The 14,974-nt window shown below is 42.7% G+C and overlaps 1 protein-coding gene across 1 annotated transcript in view; it reads left to right on the forward strand.

The window, feature by feature from the left end:
* Positions 1-594: 594 nt before the first annotated feature.
* The window catches only part of hsf2bp (heat shock transcription factor 2 binding protein), a gene marked incomplete at both ends in the record, with an annotated part of 32,694 nt that continues 18,314 nt past the window's right edge, over positions 595-14,974 (forward strand). The window contains 3 exons of the mRNA XM_079733773.1: positions 595-615; positions 9,536-9,668; positions 10,169-10,272. Coding sequence (XP_079589899.1) covers positions 595-615; positions 9,536-9,668; positions 10,169-10,272 — 258 coding nt within the window. The remainder of the gene's footprint in view (positions 616-9,535; positions 9,669-10,168; positions 10,273-14,974) is intronic.

A 14,974-nucleotide genomic window follows, 5' to 3' on the forward strand; every position in this document is an offset into this window, starting at 1 on the left:
AATAACTTCAGTCATTGAGGGCAAAAATAGGCCCTTTTTATTTACTTTTACAAATCAAGAGTAGGCCTGATTTGACTAATGGGCTTTGCATCCTTTCCTTCTGCCCTTGTAGTCATTTCAAAGACATGCTGCCCACCAGCTTTCAAATTACAGTGATGCCACTGGTGGCTTTGTATCAATTTTATTCACATAACTATCCCTCCCTGCTATTTTGTAGTTCACCAAAACACGCTGAAACAACTTGAGTCTCACATTCTTATGCCACCATACACCAACAGCGCAAGCAGGCCAATGGCAACCAAGCGCGCAGTCCTTCCTCCCTCACTTTAAAAACCACCACTGATATATATATAGATATATATATAGATATATATATATAGGGGTATATTTTCAAAGAAGATTAATAAAAAATAAATATATCTATGCTTTATTATTTTTGATTCATTTTCTTTGAAAAGATACCCATTGAATTGCACCTCAGTCCAGTAGATGGCGGTTATACACCTTGCTTGTAAATCTGGATCATTCTGGATCCCCATTGACCATTCTGGATCATTCCTGAGAGGTTAGGTAACCATGAGGAGCACTAACGAGATGGACCAACCGGTCCAGAAGGTACGATATATTTACCTCTATATATTTATAAATATATACATATATCTATTTATAGAGGGTTAGATAACCCTGATGATCATTAACGAGATGGACCAACCGGCCCAAAAGTTATAGAGATGTATATAAACATACATATATATATATAAAGAAACAAGCTAGTCTTTAGTTAGCTAACGGAAGGCTAGCTGATAGCTATGTGTGTGTTGGGGTTGATGCTGTCTTTATTATGTTATTATCTGTCTTTATTTACTGCTGTGATTATCTTCGGCACTTGGCCAGCGGGTAAAAGTTAGCAGCAGGTTGGATATTTGCCGGATATTCAGTTTTGCAATCGGATTCATCCCGCTATCGGCTTAATCAACACAATTGCACTATATTACGGGTGTAGTATGTTGAGGACAGTATAGGACAGCGTATTGACAAAAAATCACAACGAAATTAGTTGTTGCTATCGATATTTGTGCAAGAACAGCACTGTAATCTACGTTCCGGCTGCTCTGTTTTAGGGACCGTCTACAAATTACACCACACAGACTGGTGGCATAGACGTTACCTTGGAATTGTTTCAGGAAAGAAATCACCGTATATCAATTAAAACACATTTTCTCATTCTGATTGCTGTAGTACTTGCCGTTGGTGGGCTTTTACCTACTACTGATCATTATTTGTTGATATTATGCATAATAATGAAACCGGATGAAATTAATAGTTTAAAATATTCACCAAAAATCAATAAGAATACATTTTCTCATTCTGATTGCTGTAGTACTTGCCAATGGAGGGCTTTTACTTACTATGGGTCATTATTTGCTGACATTTTGCATTATAGCAAATGAGGATGCAATTAATAGTTTGAAATATTCACCAAAAACCGATTAAAATAAATTTTCTACTTCTGATTGCTGTAGTACTTGCCAATGGAGGGCTTTTACTTACTATGGGTCATTATTTGTTGACATTTTGCATTATAGCGAATGGGGATGCAATAAATAGTTTGAAATATTCACCAAAAGGAAAATTTCCCATTCTGTTTACTGTAGTAGGCTTGTTGCTAATGGTAAGCTGCTACTTATTATGGGTGACCTTTTTTGTGAAATAGGATGGGAATAATTATGAAAAACACACCAAAGGCATTGTTAACGAGACATTTTTTAACCTGTTAAGCCCTAGGCCTATTTCACAGGCCTCCTGCCCGAAATGACATGCCCGAAATGAATAGAGTATGCCTCCACAACTACAAGGGCTATATGAATAAAGTTGGTTTCAAAAAGAAGGTAACACCTGGGAGGTGGCTGCAGAAGTGTCAAAATCAATATAGATGTTACTGTGTCAGTGTCAATTCAGCTAGAACATAGTAAGAAATGTCAATTTTCAATTTTCGCCTAGAGAAAACACATTATTTAGAGTGAATACCACCTTGAAACTATGGGATAGTAGCCCAGAACCTTAAGGGAAACATAACAACATCTGATGAGTACCCTGTTCCAGGATAAATGCTAATAAAGTGATTTTAGAGAGGTTTTAGTACAGGTAGGTCCAGGCGGACTAAATGGTGCCATTTGGGCACTTTAGGGCACCATCAGTACCATTTGACCTTTCTAAGGTACCAGACTGTAAAACTAATTTTATTTCACTGACATATCACTATAGGTATTCATTCCATCCAAATTCAACAGTTTTGACTTGTTTTGAAAATTCACCCAGACCTCTATACATTTTCCCAGTCAAAGACAACTATACAATCGAAATGAAGTTTGACAGCAACTGGAGCAGATATATTTGAGAACAACACATAATAAAACCAAACTGTAAAAACAAAGGTAAAAACACAGCTAAAGACTACAATCACTAGGGATAAAGATATATATATAAATATATATAAACACGCTGGCAGCAACTTTGAACAAATATAACTAACTAACTAAAACTAACTATATACACTAAGGGCTGTCATGCCACTGCTGGAAGCAGTTCTTTTTGGAAGTGATGCACAAAGGGACCTGGCACTTCCTGCAGTACAATTAATCTGTGTCTGTTCTGGCAACAGCAAGTCACTGTCGTCAGACGAGGACTCGAGAGGGACTACAGTAGCCCCACTGTCGCTATTAATGATAGCAAATGCCTCCGCAAACGTATAGGTCTTTCTCCTGCCTGCCATTATTTATTTGAAAAGGATAACAAATGGAAAAAAAAGGCAAGAAAATACAAAATAACTAGCTAACTACTAGCTAACTAGGAATGCAAACGTTGTAAGAAGCGTGTTGTAGGAGCGTATGTCTCTATCTAGCCGGAGTTTCTGCTCTGAGAATGTTCTCGGCCCTCCTGGTGCGTATATGCTGACCTTCCAGTCAAATGCGGGAAGATATCTTGGGTATGCATTGGTCAATTTGGATAATTGACCCCTCTACCGAACCGTCAGAGCCAATAGAGTCGAGGGACAGTCAAATCGAGGGACCCAAATCCATGTAAAAAAACACCATTCGCCAATCAAAAGTATCACACTGTATAACGTTTTTTATTTGTTTATTTATTTTGCTCTTCTTTGGCTGCTCGTTCAGTGAGTTTTCGTCGTAGAGTGATGAGAGTGATATCATTGGAATCTGGGGAGCCTCAGCTTTCACGACATATAGTTTGTGTGGGTGGCATGAAGTAGCGAAATCGGCGGCGGCCAGTATGCGCGCATGCACGTTTTGCGTGTTTTGCTACAGGCTCATTTAGTTGCTTGGTGTTAGAATTGAGTTTTGTTTAGGTAAAAATGGTTATCATGGGCTTTTAGCCGAGCTTCTTCCCGTTACGTGGGTATGCACCATGGACATGTTGGAGCATGGTGGTGCTGTTTACAGCTGTTTACAGCACACGTTGGCGCAGCTGCCCCCGCCCCCGGGGGCACTCGGGTTTAAGAGGTTAATGCGACTTCATAACCTTCTCTCACATGATCAGCAGCTCGCGGATTTCACTTTCTCTCCAGTTAGAACTGCTCATGATGATATCGCTGCATTGTCTCTGTAGAGACGACACAGCAACACCTCTATCCAAGCCCCCCCCCCCACCCAAATGTGTGTCGGTTGTAGGGCTGGGCGATATGGGCCAAAATGAATATCTCGATATTTTCTTACTATATCTCGATACACGATATATATTTCGATATATTTTGAATCTCCTCTAGAGCACATCATAAATGCTCGATTCAACCATGTCTGACATAATGTTACTACATGTTATAATAATTTGAGTATTCCTGAAACATAAGTCTGCATGTAGTGAAATGAAATTTTGACTCCATTCCAATTTTAAATGAAACAACATATTGTTTAAACTCATTTGTGCTTTCTATTGAAAGAATTTAGAACATGCACATAAGAAAAGGAAAATCACAGCAAGTTAGATTTACCAACACAGCATTTATTCAAACCGTTAATTATTTTCGAGCAAAAACAGAGCTCAAAGCCAAACAAATGTGCATTCAAAACACTGACAAGAAATAATGATCATAATACAAAATTAAATCAAAGTGCACCTTTTTTCCATCATGTTTTTTATGACTGGCTAACAAAAAGAGAGCTCAAAGCCAACAAAAAAATGCATTGAGCAACCCCTGACAAATAAATAGTAATAATAATTAACTAAATTAAAGTGCATCTTGTTTGCATTGTTCATTACAACATTAAATCCAAAAAATTGTCAAATAATATGTGAAGAAAAGAAGCTAAGGTCAGAAATGTCACTGTTAAACAAACACTTACAGGACAAGAACAATCATGTCACAGGTGTGTGGCAACATATGAAATGAGCTACAGGTTCTGTGCCAAAAACACAAGCCTATCCACAGTTTCAGGCTTGAGAGATGCCCGCTGGCATGTGACAATGTTCCCACTGGTACTGAATACCCTTTCCGAAGGGGAACTGGTGGCAGGCACAAATAGATACTTAATGGCCAGATTTTTAAGGTTTGGGAACATGTCTTCATGTTTCTTCCACCACTGCAGGGGATCAGACTCACTGTCAGCAGCGGCAGACTGCAGGTAGGTGGACATCTCTGTGTGTATCTGGCCTCTGTGATGGTGTGGCAGAGGCAGAGCACGGTGTAGCTTTTTTGAAAAAACTTCCGAGAGTTTTCTTCTTTGGTGGCTCTTCTTGAGGCTGTGAAACAGTGGCCTCAGCTGCACCCTGGTCAGACAGCATTTTCTCCATCTCAGCCATGGCTCTGAGCTTGATGTCCTCGATCTTTTCCTCTGCAATGTATGTCGTTTTGAACCTGGGATCCATGAGAGAAGCCATGTCCAGCAACTTGTTTGTTTCAGGGTCAGCAAATTTCTCCTTCAGATAGTCCAGGATGGAGACTTTGATTGACTTTGTCAGTGGAGTGTCATCCTCCTGAACAGCCAAGATGCTGGACTCAAAGAGATGGAGCACAGGCTTGACGTAGGACACTGTGACATAGTCTTCACCTGATAAGGCATCGGTGAATTCGACTAGGGGTTTTAGAGCCCTATTAACGGATTCAAGGACTTCCAGGTCTTTCCAATGAAGAACAAGATGCCTTGTTTTTTTGTCAGAGCCCAAGATTTTGGAAACGGCACGCTCCTGCTCCAGCACCCTCTCTATCATTTTTTGTCTGGATCCCCACCTGGTTGGAGACTCGCTGATCAGCTGGTGTTCAGGAATGTTCAGCTCTTGCTGAGCTTTGGCCAGGTCTCCTTCTTTTCCAGCTAAAAGAGAAGCTGCTCACCACCTTTTTGCATAGGCTGACAGCACGGTCTATCCGGGGGTCTTTCATACTTCTCTCTGAGATTAAAAACAAACAAACATTTTAATGTTATATTTGTAAAGAAATCCATAATTCTTCAGCAGCACCAAATTAATTCTTTCAAACATAATTTATAATTATCTTTTCATCTTTTGTACATTTTATATTTTATTTTAAAATGAACTCTAACTTCAAATAGTTTTCTTTCAATATACACATGAATATGCATAAATCACATTAATTTTTTTATTCTAGTCAATTTTAACATGGCTGATAAAAAAAAATCTAAAATAAATGATGACTTTACTACCACTAGGTGGATACCAGTACTCACCAATTGACAGGTGCAGTCGGTGGCCAAAACACTGCAGTCTTGTCCAACCAATCAGGTTACAAGCTTTAACGATGTTGGCCCCGTTATCTGTAGTGATGCTGACTTTACGGGCTTGTTGTAAATTCCATGCTGCCAGTACTTCCTCCAAGCCGTGTGCCAATATCTCGCCGGTATGATCTTCCGGGAAAAAGCTTGTTTGAAGGCACGCGCTCTTCAACTCCCAGTTGGCAATGTAGTGTACTGTGAAACTTAAATAAGGATCACACGTCCTGCTCGACCACAAATCGGTGGTCGACGCGTAAAAAGTCACGTCTGTGAGTGTGTGGGCCAGCTTCTCTCTCTCTGATATGTATAGCTCTGGTAGAGCTTTTGCGGCAAAAAACTTGCGACCAGGCAACTCATATTTAGGGTCAAGCGTCTTAACGAGGTTTTTGAAACCAGGCTTTTCAGCGACACTTATTGGGGCCATATCTTTGGGTATGTAGTGTGTGACAGCGGCAGTCATTTCTTTCCATTTCTGACTTTTTTTTTCATACGGGACTGCTTTGGAAAAGGACGCAGCCAAAGTCATTTGCTTCTGGGCTGGTTGTTTGTGTGTTGATGTGGATGGAGATTGGGCCATGCACTGTTTTTGGCATTCTTCGTTTTGCAGCGGGTGGCATTTCAAATGGTGAAATAAATTTGTGGTGCTGCTTGATCTCGTGGCAATGGTTTTGCGGCATATTTTACATAACACCGTTTTTTGTTCCACATCTTCCTTTCGGTAGCCAAACCACTGCCAGACGACGGATCCTGTACTATTCTTTTTTGAAACCAAATCCTCCGTTTCCATCATCTTTTCTCTCTCTCTCGCTGTTCTCACTCAACGGTAGGAGATGAGTGACAGTCGCTGTTCTCACTCACCGGTCGCATGTGTGACGTCACACGCGCGTAGAATCCTAGAATCTCGCGGGGGGAGTGAGTGTTTTTAATGCATATGAGTCTGTGAGGCAGAGAGCCACAGGAAAGAGCGAGAGAAGTGAACACAACGAGTATGCCGGCGGCGGCAAAAAGAAACATTACGTGCCAATTTGTATTCGATGTTCGCGACAGGGGCAATTTATACATCGCCTGGAGAACATCTCGCGATACATCGCATATATTCGATATATCGCCCAGCCCTAGTAGGTTGCTAGCTCAAGCAGGCAATTTACCTCGGCAGTGTAAATGCGCTGACTGCCGCGGAAAAGGCGTGCATACGACGGCATATTTGGCAGTGTAAAAACTGCTTATGATGGTGCAGGTAATGTAAGCAGGAAAGCGCACGGCGCTCAGGCAAGCATCACAGCAAAGTTTCCCACAGCAGTCTACGTTCACTGCAGAACCACGCTCTCAACTTGGAGATAGTGCACTCCACTTAGGTCAGGGATGTTTGTAACTGTCTAGCCACAGTCCACTGAACTTCATCACAACCTCACCGAAGCGCCTGCAGTGCTTTATTGCAAACAATCGCAACAAAAAACGCTTGTAGAAATTCTCAGACAGCCGATGGTCTCAGCATGATTCGTGTACAGTAGGCTATGTCTTCTGTTATTGATCAATGTGTGGACATTTTAACCACGATAGTTGAATTAAAATCAAAGGGAGGCAGCAAGTGCAGCTCGAAAGCGACCTCCCACACATGAGCAATGGAATCATTTAATTTTATTATGTGCCTTGTGAGAGGGTTGCCTTGTGACGTGGCGTTTGATCGGTAAATATTGGCTGCGCAGGTATTATGGAATTTTTAAATTGCTACCATAAATTATGTTGTTGACCTCAAACATGTCTCTGTCTTTGCTGTTTAAATCTAACAGTAGTCTATGAGTAATATATCGGCGGTAACCACTGTTTTGGGGATATTGCGAAATTGCGCCAGCTGGACATTCCACTGAAGCTATAGTAGGCTAACAATGCTGTTAGCACTCTACGAGTACCCCTGGAGCCCTCATTAGCTACGAGTGATTTCACGACGTTTGTTACCAACGATGCTTTCAGGAAACGTTGTGAAAACTATACGATGCTCTTACGACGCACTTCACGAACCACTTAGGCTAACGATGCTTTCGGGAAACGGGGCCCTGGACTGGGACTGAACTGTCGCTAAGCAACACATAAACATACTAGCATGCTATGGGTCTACATGTTATGTTACATTACGTTACGTTCCCTTCATCCTCTTATGACGACCATTCGTACTTCCACTCAAATGTTATGCCTGGAAACATTTTAATCTTTGCTGTGCAAAGCTACAATGGGCGGACGACATAGCCGTCCGCCCATACTAACTTCAGACTTCATAACTTGGTCAATATTTCATCGTTAACCTTCGTTCAAAGGTTTAACAAATCAACACAATTGTATCTTCAATAATCAGATAACCGAATTTCGTTTACCTTTATACTTTTTTCAAAATCACAGTTTAAGTTCCATGTCGGCTTGTTTTCCGTTGGTCTCATTGATTTACGCTGGGTATAGAGCGCGAGGACGTGCAGGCAGTGATGCAGTGACGGCAGGGCAATTTTCCCACACAATTAGACTACTTTTAATAACGTTAGGCTGGGAAAATGAGCATTAGGCGAGTACATACAATTTCGGCTGGTTTAAAAAAGAAACTGGCGGGATTATTATTATAATTCTTTCTAAATCCGTGGTATCAAGCAATACCATACCTTTCATAAGGCATATCGTTTGTGCACCTAGTACCAGTAATACTTCAGCTACTATTACTACTTTAGCGACTACTTCTACAACTACTTCTGCTTCAGCTACTACTACTTCTACTTCAGCTACTACTACTACCATTACTACTACTACAGCTAGTACCACTACTACTACTATCTTCCAGCTCTGACTACTACAGTTTACCTTCCAGCTTTCGTAACAATGTATTTCAGCACTTTGCTTCTTCAGATAATGCTATTCAGCGTCCGTCAGTTTTAAATTCCAGCTTCCAGGTTTTTTAGCAGTGCACTGCAATACAGTTGACCTTTCCGATTTTTCAGCAGTGCAGGGCAATACATTTGACCTTTCCGATTCTTTAGTTCAATTCCTTTAACATTTCTGCACTTTTAGCAATGCTTTTGCTTTTCATTCAGCTGTCACTTTATTTGTTTCCAACCACATTTTTTTAAATGGTGTGCATGTTAACATAGTTTACTCCATTTAGACTTTTGAACTCTTTTCAAATCCCTTCACTTGATTTAAGCCATTTAACGTTTCTTTTTGTCTGAATCTATGTGGCTTTATTAAAACATATTTTCAACCTTACTGTGTACAACAGCACTCACCGCATTTTCTGCAGGCAATGCATTTTCTATTTATATTTGTTCCCCCGTCTCAAACTGCTCACTGTAATTCAGCGGCCCCCAACCAACAGGGAATCTGAAGTCCAGAATGAACTGCAAGCCAGCAACAATCCCTTTCTCCTCCATGTCCCGGTTAATTCTGGACTTCAGATTCCCCGGTGGAGCCCTGGCAGCGGCCAACAAATTGGCAACCCCTGCGAAACATCCCCTCGCAACCAATAAAAGTGACACAATGAAATAACAAACCCTTGATTAGTCATTTAAATTAGTCAACTAATAAAAAAATTTGTCTAAAGATTAGTCGTTAGAAAATTTATCATTAGTTGCAGCACTACTATTGATAAGGTCAAAGTTGAGCTATAGACCTAATATCTTTATTTCTATTGATAAGGTCAAAGTTGTGACTATAGATTTAATAAATTTATTGCTATTGATACGGTCAAAGATCTAACATATTGTTAAATATTTATAATACATATATATACTGTGTGCTGTTCATCGATCCTCTTCCAGGAAGTTTTTGTCAAAGTGGGGAGAGGAGACCTGGACAGGCTGACCACGGAGGTCATGCAGCTCAGAGAGTTCTTGCCTCGCCTGATGAACGACCTCGTTGAAACGCTGCACAAAACCAGTAACACTGAGAGAGGTTAGGATGAACTAATGAACACATGAATGACCTGCTGGAGACGCTCCACAGAACCAGTAACACAGAGAGGTGAGGGTGAACTGATGAACACATGAACGACCTGCTGGAGACACTCCACAGAACCAACACATAGAGAGGTGAGGATGTACTGATGAACACATGAACGATCTGCTGGAGATGCTCCACAGAACCAGTAACACAGAGAGGTGAGGATAAACTGATGAACACATGAACGACCTGCTAGAGATGCTCCACAGAAACAGTAACACAGAGGTGAGGATGAACTGATGACCACATGAACAATGCACAACCAGTTCTACAGAGAGGTGAGGATGAATGCATGAAAGTTGCACAGAAACAGCCCTAAATAGAGAGGTGTTGGCCCTGTTGAACACATGAACCCTGCACAAAAACAATGCTGCAGAGAGAGGTGAGGTCCCCTGATGATAACATGAACGCCGAGCCTGAAGGTGAGGGACTTATGTTTGTTTGTGTTGTAGTGAGTGACCACGTCAGCCAGGAGCAGAATCGACTCCGTCAGCAGTGTCTCCACCTCGGGTCACGGCTGAACTCAGCGGAGACGGAGCGCCAGAGGGAACGGGAGGTGAGAGGACCTGATGTCTTATTACTGTTATCATTAAGTACCTGACTAGAGAACTGAGGGGACACTAGAGACCTGGTCTGAGGGGACACATCCCTCTAGAGACCTGGCCTGAGGGGACACTAGAGACCTGGTCTGAGGGGATACGTCCTGCCAGAGACCTGGTATGAGGGGATACGTCCCTCTAGAGATCTGGTCTGAAGGGACGCTAGAGACCTGGTCAGAGGGGACGCGTCCCTTTGGTCTGAGGGGACGCGTCCCTTTGGTCTGAGGGGACGCATCCCTCTGGTCTGAGGGGAGACGTCCCTCTAGAGACCTGGTCTGAGGGGTCACGTCTCTAGAGACCTGGTCTGAAGGGATGCTAGAGACCTGGTCTGAGGGGACGCGTCCTTCTGGTCTGAGGAGACGCGTCCCTCTGGTCTGAGAGGAGACGTCCCTCTAGAGACCTGGTCTGAGGGGTCACGTCTCTAGAGACCTGGTCTGAAGGGATGCTAGAGACCTGGTCTGAGGGGTCACGTCCCTCTAGAGACCTGGTCTGAAGGGAAACTAGAGACCTGGTCTGAGGGGACATGTCCTACTAGAGACCTCTTCTGAGGAGACACGTCCCTCTGGTCTGAGGGGAGACGCCCTCTAGAGAACTGGTCTGAGGGGACATGTCCCTCTAGAGACCAGTGGCGTGTTCCAATATCCATACTTTCCGTACTTACTATACTTAGTTTGATTACGTAGGGCGTTCCAAATACGATCGGGGCGAAAAGAAGTGTACTGAAAGGACCGGGATGGTGTACTCAAAACGGTCAAAACATTGAGTGTGGATCAATGTACATTCTTCGCACTCAACGGAAGCCATCTTAGCAACCGTTGGCACATTTTCCACATAGTCTGCCTAAATTGAGTCATTTAGTAGTTTCTATAGCTTTTTTGCTTTTTTATAGCTTCTAGGCGCAAAGGGTTCACCGTTCAAAGCGGAGTGTTTATATCGGGTGACGAGCCGCAGTGGTAGTCGCGATCGTAATTTCCGGTAGGTGCACTACAGAGTGTTCAATTTGGAACAACACTGACATCTGAAAATCTGCGTACTTGGTGACTGCGGATAGTGTACTACGTTTAAGTGTACTCATGGAAGTATGGATATCGGACGCAGCACTTGTCTGAGGGGACAGGTCCCTCTAGAGACCTGGTCTGAGAGGAGACGTCCCTCTCGTCTGAGGGGACACTAGAGACCTGGGTAAAGTATTGTTAACCTATGTGGTTCGTGAAGTTCGTCATACGAGAATCAGACAGTTTTCACACACTTTCCCAAAAGCATCGCTGCGTAATGTACGTCGGGAAAACACTCGTAGCTAATGAGGGCTCCAGGGGTACTCATAGAGTGCTAAGAGCATTGTAACTTTAGCCTCAGTGGAGTCACCAGCTGGACATTCAGTGGTATTGGATGTGTTTTAATATAACACATCCAATACCACTAAATGTCCAGCTGGCGCAATTTCGCAATACCCAATAAACAGTGGTTACCGCCAATATATATTACTCGTAGACTACTGTTAGATTTAAACAGCAAAGATAGACATGTTAGAAGTCAACAACAACAACATTTATTGCATTTAGAATTCCAAAAAAACATGCACAGCCGAAATGTACCGATCAAACGCCCCGTCACAAGACAACCCTATTAGAATCAGAATCAGAATCTCTTTATTGTCATTGCACAAAGTGCAACGAAATTGGGGTAGAGGATCTCAAAATAAGTGCTTTTTAAAAATATATATATATAAAAACAAAATGAGAATTTTTTTTTATATATATAGAATGTTTAAGAATTCAAAAACAACTATATATTTAAAAATGTCAGCCAATTTTTAAGGTCAGATTGGTATGATAATGCAATGATTTATAATTCTGCATTATTTAGAGAAATAACAGCAGTTACAAAAACAAAAACAGTTTGTTTTTGATCTGATTGCCCTGTAGAGCCTCCGTGAGGGCAACAGTTCAGACAGGTTATGGCCTAGGTGGGATGAGTCTCTGAGGATGCTATGAGCTCTCCTGAAGCACTGTCTATTGTAGACATCCTGAAGAGAGAGAAGAGGACATCCAATGAATTTTTGGGCAGTTTTTATGACCCTCTGGAGCGCTTTCCTTTCAGCTGCAGTGCAACTGGCAAACCACAGCGAGATGCTGTAGCTTATCACAAGGCGTATAATAAAATCGAATGATTCCATTGCTCTTGTGTGGGAGGACGCTTTCGAGCTGCACTCGCTGTCACCCTCTGATTTTAATTCAACCATTGTGGTTAAAATGTCCTCATAGTGATCAATGACAGAAGACATACATGAATCATGCTGAGACCAGCGGGTGTATGAGAATTTTTGCAGGCATTTTTTGTTGCGATTGTTTGCCATAAAGCACTGCAGGCGCTTCAGTGAGACTGTGATGAAGTTCACTATTTCTTTGACCGTGTCTAGACAGTTATGAACGGGAAACCGCTGCGATGCATGCCTGAACACTACACGCTTTCTCGCTTACATTGCCCGCACCATCTTATCCCTGCCCAACCATATGGGCAGGATCTAGACCAAGCTCTCCTAATCGGGTCAACAATAGCCTTGTCAATGCCTAGCTTCTGCTTTTGAATGATAATGAATGAATGTAACGTTGTATTTTTTATGTTTACACCAAAGATTCTATACTAGAGAGTATGCGCCAATCAATGTAACCTTATGCGGAATCAGAGAAAGTCTGCTCTATTTGCTGCGCAAAGCGTGTTTCGGAAATCAGCACATTAAAGGTCCCATGGCATGCTGCTTTATGGATGCTTTAATATAGATATTAGTGGGCCCCTAACACAGTATTTGAAGACGTTCCCGAAATTCTCGCACATTGAGCTTTCCCCAAACGTGCCGTTTCGGTGTCTGTAGCTTTAATGCAAATGAGGAGGAGAGAGGCAGGTCAAGGAGGAGGAGTTTTAAACGAGTACTCGATTGATCCTCGAGGAATTCATTCGATCACTCGAGTTTGCAATTTACTACTCGTGCCCATCCCTATTATGCACAGATATCTATATCATATAATATATATTATCACGGCCAAAAGCTGTGTGCGCCGCCAGATGATATTATAAATCTCGAACGACTGCGTCGGGTTCTCCGACTTCTCTGGTTCTTCCACGTCCACATCAATCTGAAGTAGACTGAACCACGACATGGAGGAGAATGGGATTGTTGCCCGTGATTGTTGACCGCGGTTGTCTCCCGCCGGAGCCTGGCCGCCTCGGAAGCGGGTAGCGCTTAGGCACCACCGCGTCCTTCAGCGGGTAGCACAGAGGCGGTGGTCCCTCGAAAGCGGGGCTCAAGCGGGAGACATTCGCGGGCAACAATCCCTTTCTCCTCCATGTTGTGGTTCATGTACTTCAGGGAGTCAAAGCCAAAGTTCCTTTCCCCCAATTCCTTCTCAACCATGGCTGAGATAACCCCCACTACGAGTCTCGTTGTGGAAATACCAGAGACGAGAGTCCAACGTGTTATGCGCCATAACACCAACGGCAGAACAGTTATCCAAATAACAAAGAAGTGTACAACACTTGCGTTACAGTGTGTGTAATCACACTCACACCTGGCGCTTGCACAGTCATAGCTCATTGGCAGGCCAAATTATCTGGGCTGGCAAGGCAGAGAAAGGGGAGGTGGCATCTCCCCTTATGACGACATACGGGGAAAATTCCAAAACGGCGCGTCGGAGCTTTGTTTTTTCAAAGGTGAAGCAGAATGGCTAGTGCTCGTTTTAATTTCTAGCTACTGGGGGAGCATAGGTGGGCTTGTGGAACTCATTATAATGTTAGAAACCCTCAGAATGTGAAATTTTCATGCCATGGGATCTTTAAGATAAATGTAGTTGTCACACAGACACAAGCTTTTTTTTGTAATATGGAATTATTTCAGGGGGGAAAATGCCGTGAAAAAATACGCACAGCGCGTTCAGGATTAGGACCGATATAGCATATGTTGGCCTAGGCCTAATCAATTGTGTTTAATATTTTTTAGCATTGATATTATTGTATTCTATTCTTTTCGTAGGCTACTCTGCTGTTGGCCTTGATGGGGAGATATTATTTTGCTGCCACAAAATATACAGTTTCATCTAACAACATTCCTGCGTCTCCCCCTCCTACAGAGCCCAATTTAGCACCGTGTCAGTGGGCAGTTACAAGCCTACGAACATCGTTAGAGCAGTACATGCGCGTTAATGTTAAAAGGAGTTTTGGGAAACGCACGGCATTGTTTTAGGAATGTTTGAAAGATGAATGTTCGTACGAGCCTGGCAGGGATTAAAATTAACGTCGTCCCAGGGCCGTAATTAATTGTCATCGGGAGGATCAATAATCTCTCTTCGGTCGACCTCGGGATGAAGAGAATTTTGTTGGCACTGACTTCATTTTTCTTTTTAAGTTTTCAACACTTTCTGCGAACCCGGATGGGTTCGCGGTCGCTGGAAAAGACTTATGTGAAAAGGTAAATGGAAAAAGGACTGGGCTTCGTTCAATTGGCTGGCGCGCTCGCATTTGTGTTGTTCAGTGAGACGCAGAGACTGCTTGCAACAATGGTGACAGCCTTTTTACACTGCCAAGCCGGTTTGGTCGCAGCTTGGCACGTCTTATCTCAGGTTTTCTGTGTAAAACCGAGGGGTTAAAATCCCCCGTTCGTCACGG

Source organism: Pollachius pollachius (genome assembly GCF_949987615.1).
Source record: "Pollachius pollachius genome assembly, chromosome: 3".
Taxonomy (NCBI): Eukaryota; Metazoa; Chordata; class Actinopteri; order Gadiformes; family Gadidae; genus Pollachius; species Pollachius pollachius.